This window comes from Cavia porcellus, unplaced genomic scaffold (assembly GCF_034190915.1).
Source record: "Cavia porcellus strain 051 isolate PalLab524CR breed Dunkin Hartley unplaced genomic scaffold, mCavPor4.1 scaffold_33, whole genome shotgun sequence".
NCBI classification, from domain to species: Eukaryota; Metazoa; Chordata; class Mammalia; order Rodentia; family Caviidae; genus Cavia; species Cavia porcellus.
In genome coordinates, this window is record NW_026947516.1 from 2,280,226 (window position 1) to 2,293,567 (window position 13,342).

The 13,342-nt window shown below is 38.6% G+C and overlaps 1 protein-coding gene across 1 annotated transcript; it reads right to left on the minus strand.

Moving 5' to 3' along the window:
- Window positions 1–7,629: 7,629 nt before the first annotated feature.
- On the minus strand, window positions 7,630–13,342 carry LOC134474589 (lipocalin Cav p 2.0101-like). Its single transcript, XM_063243028.1, has 7 exons — window positions 13,241–13,342; window positions 12,681–12,820; window positions 11,858–11,928; window positions 9,681–9,791; window positions 8,474–8,575; window positions 8,256–8,285; window positions 7,630–7,733 (listed from the first exon to the last, which is right to left on the minus strand). Exons 1-6 carry the CDS (start codon window positions 13,298–13,300, stop codon window positions 8,269–8,271), a joined length of 501 nt encoding a protein of 166 aa, XP_063099098.1. The 5' UTR covers window positions 13,301–13,342; the 3' UTR covers window positions 7,630–7,733; window positions 8,256–8,268.

Sequence of the window (13,342 nt, forward strand, 5' to 3'; positions counted from 1 at the left end):
TTTTGGCCATTTAATATGATACTGGCTGTCAGTTTATCATAGATGGCCATTATTATGTTGAGGTAAAGACCATCTATTCCAATTTTCTGTAAAGTTCTTATTATGAATTAATGTTGGATCTTATGGAAGGCTTTTTCTGCATCTATAGAAATAATCATGTGATTCTTACTTTTGGCTTTATTGATATGCTGGATTACATTTATTGATATATGTATGTTGAACCATCCCTGCATGCCTGGGATGAATCCCACTTGATCGGGGTGTATAATCTTCTTGATGATTTGCTGCATTCTATTTGTCAATATTTTACTGAGGATTTTTGCATCTGTGTTCATTAGGGAGATTGGTCTGTAGTTCTCTTTTTTGTTGGGTCTTTCTCAGGTTTTGGTACTAGAGTAACATTTGCTTCTGGGAATGACTTAGGGAGGATTACTTCCCTTTCAATTTCATTGAAGAGTTTGAGGAGTGTTGGCATTAGGTCTTCTTTGTATTTCTTGAAGAATTCTGCAGTGAATCCCTCTGGGCCTGGGCTCTTCTTTGTAGGTAAGGACTTAATTACATTTTCAATTTCATTAACAGAGTTGGGTTATTCAGCAGTTTTACATCCTCTTGATCTAGCTTTCGTACTTTATATGTTTCTAGGAATTTGTCTATTTCTTCAGTGTTATCAAACCTTTGAGAGTAGAGGTTTTCAAAATAGGTGTTGATGATCTTCTGTATTTCTATAGAGTCTCTAGTGATTTCACCTTTTTCATTTCTTATTGCATGAATTTGAGCTTTTTCTTGCCTTTTTAAAATAACGTTGGTTAGCGGCTTATTGATTTTATTTATTCTTTCAAAGAACCAACTCTTTGATTCATTGATTCTTTGGATTGTTATCTTAGTCTCTATTGCATTGATTTCTGCTCTGATTTTTATAATTTCCTCTCTTATTTTGGCTTTGGGATTGAGTTTCTCTTCTTTTTCTAGATGTTTGAGGTGTAACATCAGGTTATTTATTTGAGTTCATTCTGTTTTCCTGATGTGGGTACTCAGTGCAATAAATTTTCCTCTGAGGACGGCTTTCATTGCATCCCACAGATTCCAGTAAGTTGTATCTGTATTTTCATTTTCATGTAGGTAATGTTTAATTGCTTCTTTAATTTCCTCTGGGACCCACTGATTACTCAAGAGTATGTTATTCAGTTTCCATGCATTTGTGGGATTTTTGTGTATCTTTTATCATTAATTTCTAATTTCAAAGCGCTATTATCTGACAATATGCAATGGATAATTTCAACTCATTTGCATTTATTTATATATGTTCTTTGAGCTAACATACGGTCTATTTTAGAGAATGACCCATATACTACTGAGAAGAATGTGTATTCTGATGTTTTGGGGTTTAACACTCTGTATATGTCTATCAAGTCCATTTGTTCACATATGTGATTCAGTTCTGTTATTTCTTTGCTGTTTTTCTGCCTGGTCGATCTGTCCCTTGGTGTCAATGGTGTGTTAAGTTCTTCTGCTACAATTGTGTTACTGATAATTTGATTTTTCATTTTTGTTAATACTTGTTTTGTATACCTGGGTGCTCTGGAATTTGGTGCATATATATTTAAGATAGTTATCTCTTCCTCTTGAAGTTTTCCCCTAATGAGTATGTAGTGACCTTGTTTGTCTCTTCTGATCACTATTGGTTTAAAGTTCACATTGTCTGCAAGCAGAATGGCTACTCCTACTTTTTTGGGGGTTCCTGTTGTGTGAAGTATTGATTTCCATCCTTTGACTTTCACTCTGTGAGTATCCATCTGGGTTAGATGGGTTTCTTATAGACAGTATATGGTTGGATGCTGTTTCTTGATCCATTCTTCCAGTCTGTTTCTTTTAAATGGTACATTGAGACCATTACATTAATGGTTATAACTGTTATATGTTGGTTTATTGTTGACATGTTATCTTTCTGCTGTTGCATCTTTATCTTTCTGTTCTGTTTAATTATCTGCTTTGCTTAGTAGTTTTTCCTAAGTCTATCTAAACTGTCTTTCAATATTCTTTGCAGGGTTGGCTTGGTGATCATGAATTTCTTCAGCTGTTCTTTGTCATGGAAGTATCTTATTTCATCATTGATTTTGAACGATAGTGTTTCAGGGTACATCAGTCTAGGTTGGAAATCACTTTCCTTTAGGATCTGGAATACTTCACTCCATTCTCTTCTTGACTTTATTGTTTGTGCTGAGAAGTCTGCTGTGATTCTGATAGGTTTTCCTTTATAAGTGATCTGTCTTCTCTCTCTGACAGCTTTTAATAATCTATTCTTGTGTTGGATTTCTGGGATGGTGATTATTATATGTCTGGGTATAGTTTTATTTTGGTTATGATTATTTGGAGTTCTATATGCTTCACTGAAGCTGATGTTGGTTTCCGATCTCATGCTTGGGAAATTTTCAGCTATTACTTCTCTAAATATCCTCTTTACGTCCTTTATGTCATCCACTTCTTTTTCATTAATCCCTATGAATTTTATGTTGTTTTTCATTGCATCATCTTGCAGTTGTTTAATTGTTATTTCCTAATTCTTTGTTATTTTTAAAAGATCTTTCCTTTCCTGTTCACTAGCTGCAATCCTGTCTTCAAGTTCTCAAATTATATCTTCACTTTCATTGAGGTGCTTTTTATAGCTTTCAGTGGAATTTTTGACTTCCTGTATATCTCTGTGCATCTGCTTGTGTATTCTATTTGTTTCTTATATTGTTCATCCAGGGATTCTATCTTTTTGCTTAGTTCCTCCAATTTTTAAACTGTATTTTCTTTAGATATGTTCAGCACCTCTTTCATTTCTTTTATCATTTCTTTTTTTACCTGGGAGATTATTTCTAGTTTGAATTCCTTTAAAGCTTCCCAGAGATGCTTGTTTATTTCAGTAGCTATTATGTCCGATATTTGAGGTGCATGGCATATATTTTCTTCTATATGCATCACTCCTAAGGTTCCTTAGAATGGGCTGGAAATTTGATATTGTAATTTGGTCTTTCATTTTGTCATTTTCCTATACGTTTTTTTCCTAACCCTAAGTGTGATTCAAAAGCTTCCTCAAGGAAATCCACTTGTATGGCTGCAGTCCCTGGGACTCTGGCACCCAGTTACCCCAGGCCACCAGGGCTCTGGACCCAGTGGCGCCGGCCTGTTTGCTTGGAACTCCACAGTCCCAAACATTTTGGGCTCCACCTGGTTGCTTAGAACTCCACAGTTCTCCAAGCACAGCCTGAATGGGGAGGCAGATGCAGGCGCCTCTGAGTGTTGGATGTTTTTTAGGAAAAGCACAAAAAGTAACCAAGACACAGTTTGACTACATTGGTGACTGGCTGAAGGTTACAATCCAGGTGATTAAGGGAATTTTAAAATTCCCTTCCTGGTTCCTCTGTGGTAGCTGGGAAGAACGGAGAGAAGAAAGGAACTTTGGGCAGGAATGCACCCCTCCAGGTCATGTCCCAGAGACCCACAACTTCCCATCAAACCCCACAGGCTATCGGCACCTTCACAGAATGTGTCAGCAATGAAGGAATCCACTGAGGATGGCAGCTCCACCACCGCAAATCATCTTTTCAATCTCAGGAGACTTTGGGGGCTGTTAGATGTAATTGAGGACACTTACAAAAGAATCCTAGAGCAATTCCTAGGTTCACATCTGCTGCACAATTAGACACGCATGATCCTTTCCAAGACATTGATTCCTGGTTTCTCCGAAGCTTTGCAGATATAGAGTTATGAATCTTAAAAATGGAGTTACCTATCATATGTGACTGAAGCAAAATGTTATGAAGAAAATGAGAGATGTAGTTAGAGGCCTTCAGGTATATTATTTATGATATTTACTGTTCTGTGCTATGTACACTGCTTTGATGCACAAATAAGCAAAACAGAATTGCCTAAGCATCATTCTTTGTTTATTTAAAGCCTAATTTCCCCCCCACAAATAAAATATTCTTCATGAATGTCATTTGAAATTTCCTAATGAAATACATCCAGTAGAATATTTTAAGTAAAAACTTCCACTAGAGGCATAAACCTGTGGATTTTTGCCAATAGAATCATAAAATAAGGAGGTTAGAGGATTATTCTCTCCAGCAAACAAACAAACAAAAATGCTCAGAAGTACAAATAAGTAAGTCTTCTTTAATAGTAAACAAAGTTTTCTTTCTTGTGGGTGTTCAGTTAGGCAGCTTTGCCTTCCTTAATATTCTGAAGTGGTTATACATTGATGTCTCATCGTCATTGGACTCTAGGAAGAGCTGAGAGTCCCAATTTTTCAGACCCACTGACAAAGCGGATGCGGTCACCATGTCCTGTTTCACTAGTTTACCTTTTACTTGGGTGACCCCATGATGCCCTCTTCACCTTTTGGGTGAAAACAACCTCTAATGTGACTCAGGAGAGCAGTTTTGCAGCGAAACCTTCCAAGGCAAAATAAAACACTCTTGGCAAAAATTTTTCATGCTGGTACCATGGGGATTGAATGCTAGAGTGAAAACGAAGAATGGTTTCTGATTGCAATGTAGTGTCGGATTTCATTATAGACAACACGCTGGGTCACAATGAGAGTATGGACTTAACAGAATAATACCAGAGCTCAGGATTTGTGAAAATGGCAGTTTCTTTTCTCTTGAAAGTAACTTTGAGTTTTACTGCTTTGTGAGCAGTAGCATGTTACTGGTGGGCATTTGTACACACACCAAATGCTTGTGATGGAGGTTAGCTGTGTGAACTTCAAACCTGGACTACCACAAGTGAAGTTTCATAAAAAGACTGCAGATCTGTAGGGTTAGGCACAATCACAAGGTGGAATTTTAAAGCTCTTATCTGATGTGTTGCTTATTGCATGAACAAAACTGTCTTTGGCTTTTCACATTTACGTTGATCAACAGTTACTGGTCACGAGAATTTTGTTGTCCCATACAATTATGTTTTCCTTCCACTTCATTTGTTTTGAGATAATTTTTATCAAGATCCAAAACTAAAATTGAGCACTGGGAATGAATATGTATTTCTCAGATGAAGCAATACACATTTTGCAAGTAAATGTTGGAAATAATGTTCAGCATCACTTTTTATTAGTGTGATGTCACCTGGAATAATGCTAAGATTCCAGCTCACTCCAGAAACAATGATTTTGGCCAAGATCTGAACAATAATTGTAGTTGTAGAGGCTGTGGGTAGAAAGATGCCTTTATCCTCTGTGGGTGGGAGTGTATACAGATGTAAGCAGTTTGGAAATCACCATGGATATTTGTCAGATATCTTCAGTTAGAGTTCCCAGTTAACGCAGATGTTTACCTGCTCAGTAAATTATTGGAAACACTGAAAACACCATATTACAGTGATAGATGTACACCTTCTTTTTTTTTTTCCACCAGCATACCTTGTAATAGCCAACTTGTGAAAACAGCCCACTTGCCTTTCAACTAAGGAATGGACGAACATTTTTTTTTTTAATCTGTGGTGAGGTAGCAGGGGTGTGAAATCACTCCTGATGGATCATTTCGAAGCATTTCTAGGTCAGTGGTTGCAAATGGAGACTATCCTTCTACATGAAATGAACTGGGTCCACATATCTAAGCATCAACTTGTCTCCCTGGTATGAGAATTTATAAGAGAAAATGAAGACCAAAATATGCATTCCAGATACTGTGAAATGCAAGGAAATTTTTCACAAAAAAATGGAACTAGCATATGGGAAGGGACAAAGAGGGAAGGAAAAATGAAAAATTACAAAGGTTAAAATGTAAGCAAATGTTTGTTAGTAGGGAAGGTAAGATTGATTGAAGAAAAGAGAGAAAACTAAGCAAAAGAAAAATCAAAATACGTCATGAGCAGGTGCAAATTTTCTAAAACGAATGTGATTTCTATGTATATCTAAATTACACCAATAAACTAAATTGTAAGAACATAATTATTTTGGGCTGGGGATTTAGCTCAGCAGCATAAGCACCTGCCCTGCAAGTGTGTTTTCGTGACACTGATCCCAGGTACCCATAAAAAAGAAAAACAAAAACAAAACCTATTTATTTTAAGTTTCAGTATTCTTTCTTCCGGGATCCAGTGATTTCTAAGAAGAAATTTAATTTGCACGTGTTTTTGTAATTTCTGAGATTTCCTTATTGATGTCTGAGGGTGTTGTGTTTGGTTCATCACTCCACTCAAGTTTATGAAATTTCGGTCCTTCATTTTGTAAATATGGGTTTAGATCCTTCCGTTGAACTGTCGTGGCATGTTTCAAGCATATATTTCTTTGTTGATTTCTCTGTGTATTTCTCCCTGAAGAACTCTTCACTGCTGAGAAAGCAGAGCTGTTGCTTATCACTGTTGTTAAACTGGTGTCGGACTTTGCCCTCAGGTTTCTGAAAATCGGCTATGTATATTTGGTTGTTGTTCTTCTGCATAATGAAACACCCATATATCACGAACTGGAGACAGGTACTGCACATGTCACCTCCTCCAAGTTCAAGGCAGAGTTCGTTGCCATGACGACCCTCCATCTCCTGCATCGTCTGCTGTTACCCATCATGCTTTGCTCTATGTTTCATCAAATGTCAGCCTTTCATCTCTGTTCCTTGGTTCCCCTGCTGTGGGATATTCATTTCTTCTCTTTAATTTTATTCACCTTAATGCCAGCTTACACAAGAAGTGAGAGCCTAGTAAAAATTGCACAGGTAGCTCTTTGTTTTTGCCCATTCAGTCATTTTACGACATGTGATAAGATAATACTCAACTTATATTCATAGTAGTAGTTGAGGAGTAAGTTTGTCCTTCAGGTATGAGATAATTATTTTGTACTGTACTGTTATTACTCTCTCTCTCTGTCTCTGTCTCTGTCTCTGTCTCTGTCTCTGTCTCTCTCTCTCTCTCTCTCTGTCTGTCTGTCTCTCTCTCTCTCTCTCTCTCTCTCTCTCTGTCTGTCTCTCTCTTTCAGCCTTCTTTCATTTTTCTAGTATGTGGTTCTGCTTCTTTTATCATTTTATATCCCATATTTGGCCATATTTCATGCTTCTTCAAAACCCTCATTTTCACTGCCACAGTCAAAATACCCCTGATTGCAGTTCTCGTGGAATTGTTCTGCTTTGAGTTTGTGGACATGATTTGGTTACATGTTGCAGTCTTTTGCAATCACCCAAAATTTTCCTCTGTCAGTTATGAAACCAGAGATTTTTCAAGGACCCTGTCCATGCACTCTCTTCCATCCTTTCCACAAGCTGGAGGACCTGTCCTTGTCCTATTGGTCTGGCCTGTGACTTTTGCAGAACTGTGAGGCCATCACCTTGCATGAGGCACAAAACCTAACACATACAGTAGCTCACAAACGTGAAGTCACTCCTGATGGAGTTCACTTTTTATCCCCTCTCGGTGACATGCCTGAGAATTATGCAATAATCTCAACAACTAACGTCTCCAGTTCAAAGACACCTTTGTTTTTATAGTTGGAATCAGGTACATATTTCTACTCACGATACATTAAATAATGTTTCTCATACATGTGTGCGTTTCAGATGACATCAATCAGTTTATTGAAATAATTGGGATACAAAAGTTTGAATGAATTGTAGCAGAGATTTAAAAGAAGGACAGGAAAGAGGTTCAGGACTTTATGGAAAAATAAAAAATACAACTGAACGGGAAAGAAAGTTGGATCTTGGTATTCATGATTAAGAATTTGTGGAGAAGTGCTACTGTCAATACTCCAGACAGGTTGCCATCTGTGGAAATGTAAAAGAACAAAGGGTTAATGTGGAGCTGAGTTCAGGTTAATGTCACCATGTTCCCTACATAGGACTCTAAGTGTGGTGGATACTAGTCCATCGGGAGCCCCGGGGTTACCCTGAAGCTCTTGCAAGGGCTCTACTGACATTGACAATCCGTTGACAATTGCATGTATATTTATGTCGGCAATTTCTTCTAGATTTACACCTAGGCATACCCAGGCTGTTATCCTGGCAAATTAAATAGTCAATCTTGAATTCCCCAGAATAAAACTATTTTAACTTGCAGAAATTATTATTATTTTTTTGCAAAATATATTGTCTGTCTGTGCAGAACAACAGAAATTCCTGTTCTTTTACTTGGATCTGTGTTAGTTTTGAATGTCTTCACACATGCAGGAAGAAAAGTCAGAATCCTAAAGAGAGTCCTCTTGTCTACTTCCTGAGACAAACATAAGAGGAAAAAAATTCCATGCACGTTAAACTACATTTTGAAATAAGCACCATGACTCTACTCACCGAATCAATAGCATCACTCTGGACAATCATCTGAGAGGGGAAATTGTAGAGAGAAGAGACAAAGAATCTAGTTACAAGAATTCGGTAGTTCTAAGAATTATCATTAATACTTTCAATAAAGTATGACTTCCAATAGCAATGTGGACTCAGAGATTGAACTGAGATGTTTACTTTCCAAGTGTGCTCTGATACCGCGGGAGGTAATGGGGTGACTTTACCTGTTCCAGCGAGGTATTCTATGTTTTCCTTGGGAATACCCTTTAATTCATTTGCCTCCTCAAAGTGGCTCGTTTCTTCGGGTGTCAGAGAGTCTCTTTTTCCTGTGTTTCATGATAGACAACGCAGAAATATCTGTGCTTAGAATGCCACCTGAATCCTAAAGCATCTCCTGGACCGCACTGTGCTGGTGTGACCTGAGAAATCCCACCATCACCCCCTGGCTCCTTGCAGGAGGAAATATAAATGGCCTGGCCTGCACATGGGACACTGGACTTCACATCATGTCCCCGGTTCTCAGACTGTGAGGACACCTGAGTTCCTACATGCTATGTGTCCCAGTATCCCAAATTATATGCATCTCTATTCACATCAAAGCGATGGAGAGGGTTCCGTCTAATAGCTGTGAATCTCTACATGCTGAAGCTCCTCTTTTACACCAAATTCTCCACCCAATGCCTGATTTCCTGCAGAGCATCATCAATTCAGTTGAGGTGTATTTTCAACTCTGGCCAAGTCTTCTAATCCCCAGCATGTTAGTACTAAGTAAAAGGAAACAAATATGGAAAATTTCTTTCATCTTTGTCAAACCAAGTTTTGTTCCATCCACTTGAAGTATGTTGTAGTACCAGGCTCCTCATGCTTCTCTGTGAGGTTACCAACCTCAGAACCATTCACATTCTGAGAATGTTTTGTTTGAGGAGCAGAATGAGATATACTGTTGGTAGTCAGTGTATCCGTTTCAAGTTTTATCAGTGATAGAAAAATCATTGTGAACTTTAGCTTTTAAATTAAAATCAACAGGCACGTGTATGATAAACTGTTTCTTCTGCTGTCTTTGAATATATATCTTGATTCACTTGGTGACACAGCCCAGAGCTATCAGTCTTTGCTCTTTGCCAAATGCCTTCCCAGCTAAGGTACGGTACACATTGCTGCTTGAGAATATACGTCTATTTTTCTGATAATTTTTAGAGGAGAATTTTGCGAGGGTCTCAGAGAATTTTCTCATTTTTCTCCCAGGAAAAGTTTGCATCATCCTCAATTTCAGTCGAATTGAATTGGAAATCTTGCATGTAAAACTATTTCTAAGGAAGGGCATGTAGTTAAATAGTATAAAATCTAGCACAAGACCCTTTACAGTCTAGGACAGGTTGGACATTGGTGTGTGCGTGGTTCTCTACAGAGAGAAAACATCTCAGTACTCACCAATGATTGCATAGCCCCGTGTCACCAGTCCGTTCTCATCCACGTTTGTGTTATACAATGTGAAGAGGTCTTCTTGCTTATCAACAATTGAGAAGGTGTTTTCGCCTGCGACTGTAATTGAACAAAATATTTTAAAATCAAGATAGTTACTTTTCTCGGTGTCTAGCACATGATTTTGTTTTTTTTGTTTTTTGTTTTTTGCAACTGACTGCTTTCCTGTCTTCCTCTGATGAGCATTTATTTTACAAACCTTCCTACAACATTTTAGGATTCCTTCTAGGTGACAGGGTTTACCTGTCTCCTTCTTAGCAAGGAGAAACTTCCAGCACTCAAACTTGAGGAGTATCAGAGGGTCACCAAGGGTTTCACCGTGGCCAGGTTCTCAGTGTGTGCTCCCGAGGCAGAGGGTACTGCGGGGACCTGGGGCTTCCTACCCAGACCATCCAGCTCACGTATGAAATTTTCAGAGATTTTACCCGCAATTCTCCAGATCAACCAGCATTTTATTGCAGTTGTAAAAATACATTGCATGGTGCATTATAATGCATTTAAATCAGAGATATGCATGAAAAAGATTTTCTGCTGTAGCAAATTAAAAAATTTCAGATAAAAGTGACTGTTTGGGATGACTTGACTATAGAGTTATGGATCAAGTGGAATTTCCTATTGATTTATAATGTCATATTTCTATAAATAAAAACTTTTGTTAACTTTAGAAAACTGCCGCTAACACTGTGCTACATAACAAAACAGGAATTGGTAAAAACATACCAATCTGTATTATCATTAATATGCATTTTTGTGTTTTTTACACGGAGTCTTCCTATGTAGTTAACTCTGCCATATAAATCAGTAAGTAGTCCATGTTGGGGTGGAACCCAAGATATTTCCCCTGTCCCAGCATCACAGGAGCTCAGGATACAGCTTGGACCCAGCGTGAATGGCAAGATTATCTTTTGATATTATTTTAAATCAGATATATTCAGCATTGTCAACTCTTCTTTCTTTTTAAGTGATTTTCAAATTACCTACGACTCTATTTGAATATATCATGCCGAACACTTAGCTTTGGACTTATGAATTTAATCACAATATAACTTTAAGCAATATTCTCTATCATGCACGTTTTAATATTTTAATAAGTTTGTTCACTGAGAGTAGGTCTCAAAGTCCAAATGAGAAACAGTAACTTTTGACAGAAATGTGATTCATCCAATTAATTTTATCTGGTTCTTCACATCTGTAAACCATGTAGCACATTAGAGATGACAAAAATTAATGTGTGTTTTCACATGTGAAATATATTAGACTTTATGAGACACATTGTCAGGAATCCTCCTCAAAATGCTCAGCTCATAGCAGAATCCTTACACAGTGGCCAGAAATATATGATTGCTTAATTCATAGGAAGTCTATTACTGGGAAATTTGGACCATGTGCATTTCACGTCATAAAACTGATATGTGACACTCACCGTATTTGTGGAACATGCCTCATCTGACTGCCTTCAGTGTTTATTGATACTAAATTTCCATGCTTGAATCTACAATAACATTCACTTATCCTGACGTTCTATGATGACATGTGCTATGGCTCATGTCTTGATGGCCCCAGAGCCTCATGTGGTCATGAGTGCAACCCTCTGGGGCTGCCTGGTCCTACAGCGAGGGACCATGGCATTAATGCTGTGATACAAGTATTCACTCATCATGCCTGGGGTGATTAAGAAGGAGAGTGATACCAGCCTTTGAGCAGATAAAAAGAAAGGAAAATAGAGGGCATCGTGGTGGTCATTTGCTGTTGCTTAGAGCTTAGGTCCTGGCTTCTTCTGCCTGCCCTGCATTGCCATAAGACGGGTTTACTCTTTGATGCCGCTCTGCAGAGCCATCCGCCTTGAAGCCAATCATGGAAGGAACCCTGTGCAAACTGTGGGCCAAATAAACCATTTTGCTTTTGCACTGAGGGTGTGGTATTTTGTCTCTGCTAAGAAAGCAATTAGCTAAGACACTGACAATGCATCGAACTGCAGTGGATTTTCCAAGATGGCCATGATGATCAATAGGATATATTTTACTGGAGCACAGGGGGACACACACCCAGATCTGATGGTCTTCAATCAGCACACATTCAGCACTTCCTTTGAATTAGTATCTCACTCAACAAAACCAAGTACTCACATTGTACAGTGTAAAAACCGTCTGCTCTCTGTGAAGCAATCACTGTGCTCTCTTTGCACTCCCCACTTAATCTGAAAAATATGAAAATGCCAACCACACAATCTCCTTTCTGCACTCATTGTTGCCCTGAGGATCTTCAGGAGCTGTAATGCTGAAGACATTCAAGGCTTTCACGGTTACACCCTTTATGTCTGCACTGTAGTAAATCATCAATATCCTAATGCCTGGTTGCTTAACAAAGGCGGTAAGGCTCTCTCAGGTGGAGCGTCTCTTGGTGATGTCTGTGCTCTGCAGTTTCCTGGCAGCACCTGTGTCCTGTACCCCCTTCATTCCCCAGCCCCCATCTCCCTGGGACAGATGGGAATCATCTGCATGTCTCATGTCACAGCCACAGTGGGGATTGGACGCAAACATTCTGTTCCCAGTTACCTTAATAGGTGCATTATTTTGGTACTTTGAATCTGACACATTCTGCTCTTTTACAAGTCATTTCCAAGACTTTTTCCATAAAGGTTGCTCTGTGGTGCAGTCCTTACTGGCAAAGAAACACTTCAGACTCTTCTAATTCATGGGACAGTATTTCAGCACAAACACTCCAATGTCTGTAGTTTGCCACGGAACTAGAGTCACAGATAGCTGTGGGACATGACCAATGCTTACAGATGGAATCATAAGACTATCCACAATCACACATCGTGCTTATGATGTTATCTCAAAGTCGGAGGCCAGGTTCCTCACTGTTATATTTCATTATGTGCAAACAACAGACTACATGTGGAGAAATGGACAGTGTGGTTTTGAGATTTGAGCAAATTCTGCTTACTTGACATAAAGCCTGAAGGTAATCTCAGAGCAATCGTCATTACAGTCTACTTGACGGAAATAGACTCTCAGGGGGCCCCCCTCTTCGATCTTCTCTTTGTTGTCAGCAGACAGAGCAATTGTGTTCCAGTCTCCATTGATCTAGAAAAGAAAGATCTCACTGGAAACGTTAGATGATCACATTCAGGTTGCCTTAATAACATCATAACGAAGCAATAGAACAATTAATCTACACCTCTGGATCACATTTGGATTTGAGCTCTGTAGAATGGAAGTCAAGAAGGCTAGTTCAATGGCAAATAGCAACAATTTTGTAAGTTCTAAACTAAAGCTCTGTCTTCATACACAATGGGAAATCTGGGGCTTCATTTCCGGGGCCCCATTTTTGCAAAAAGAAATGAGTCTGGTGGAAAAAATATCAAGATACACAAATGAAAATATTCTTTCAGTAACACAGACACACACTGAAGACCATTCTCATGAATGTCAACTTAACTACTGGCAAAGAAAAGAGAAACACACACAAGAAGAACTCATTTCAGACAAGCTTAGTCGTATTACCTCTGAAGACTCAACACATGACAGACCCACTGCAAGAGCGAGGAGGAGAATCTGCACCATGATGGAGCGGCCTTTCCCCTGGCAGAAGTGAAGGGCAGGTGA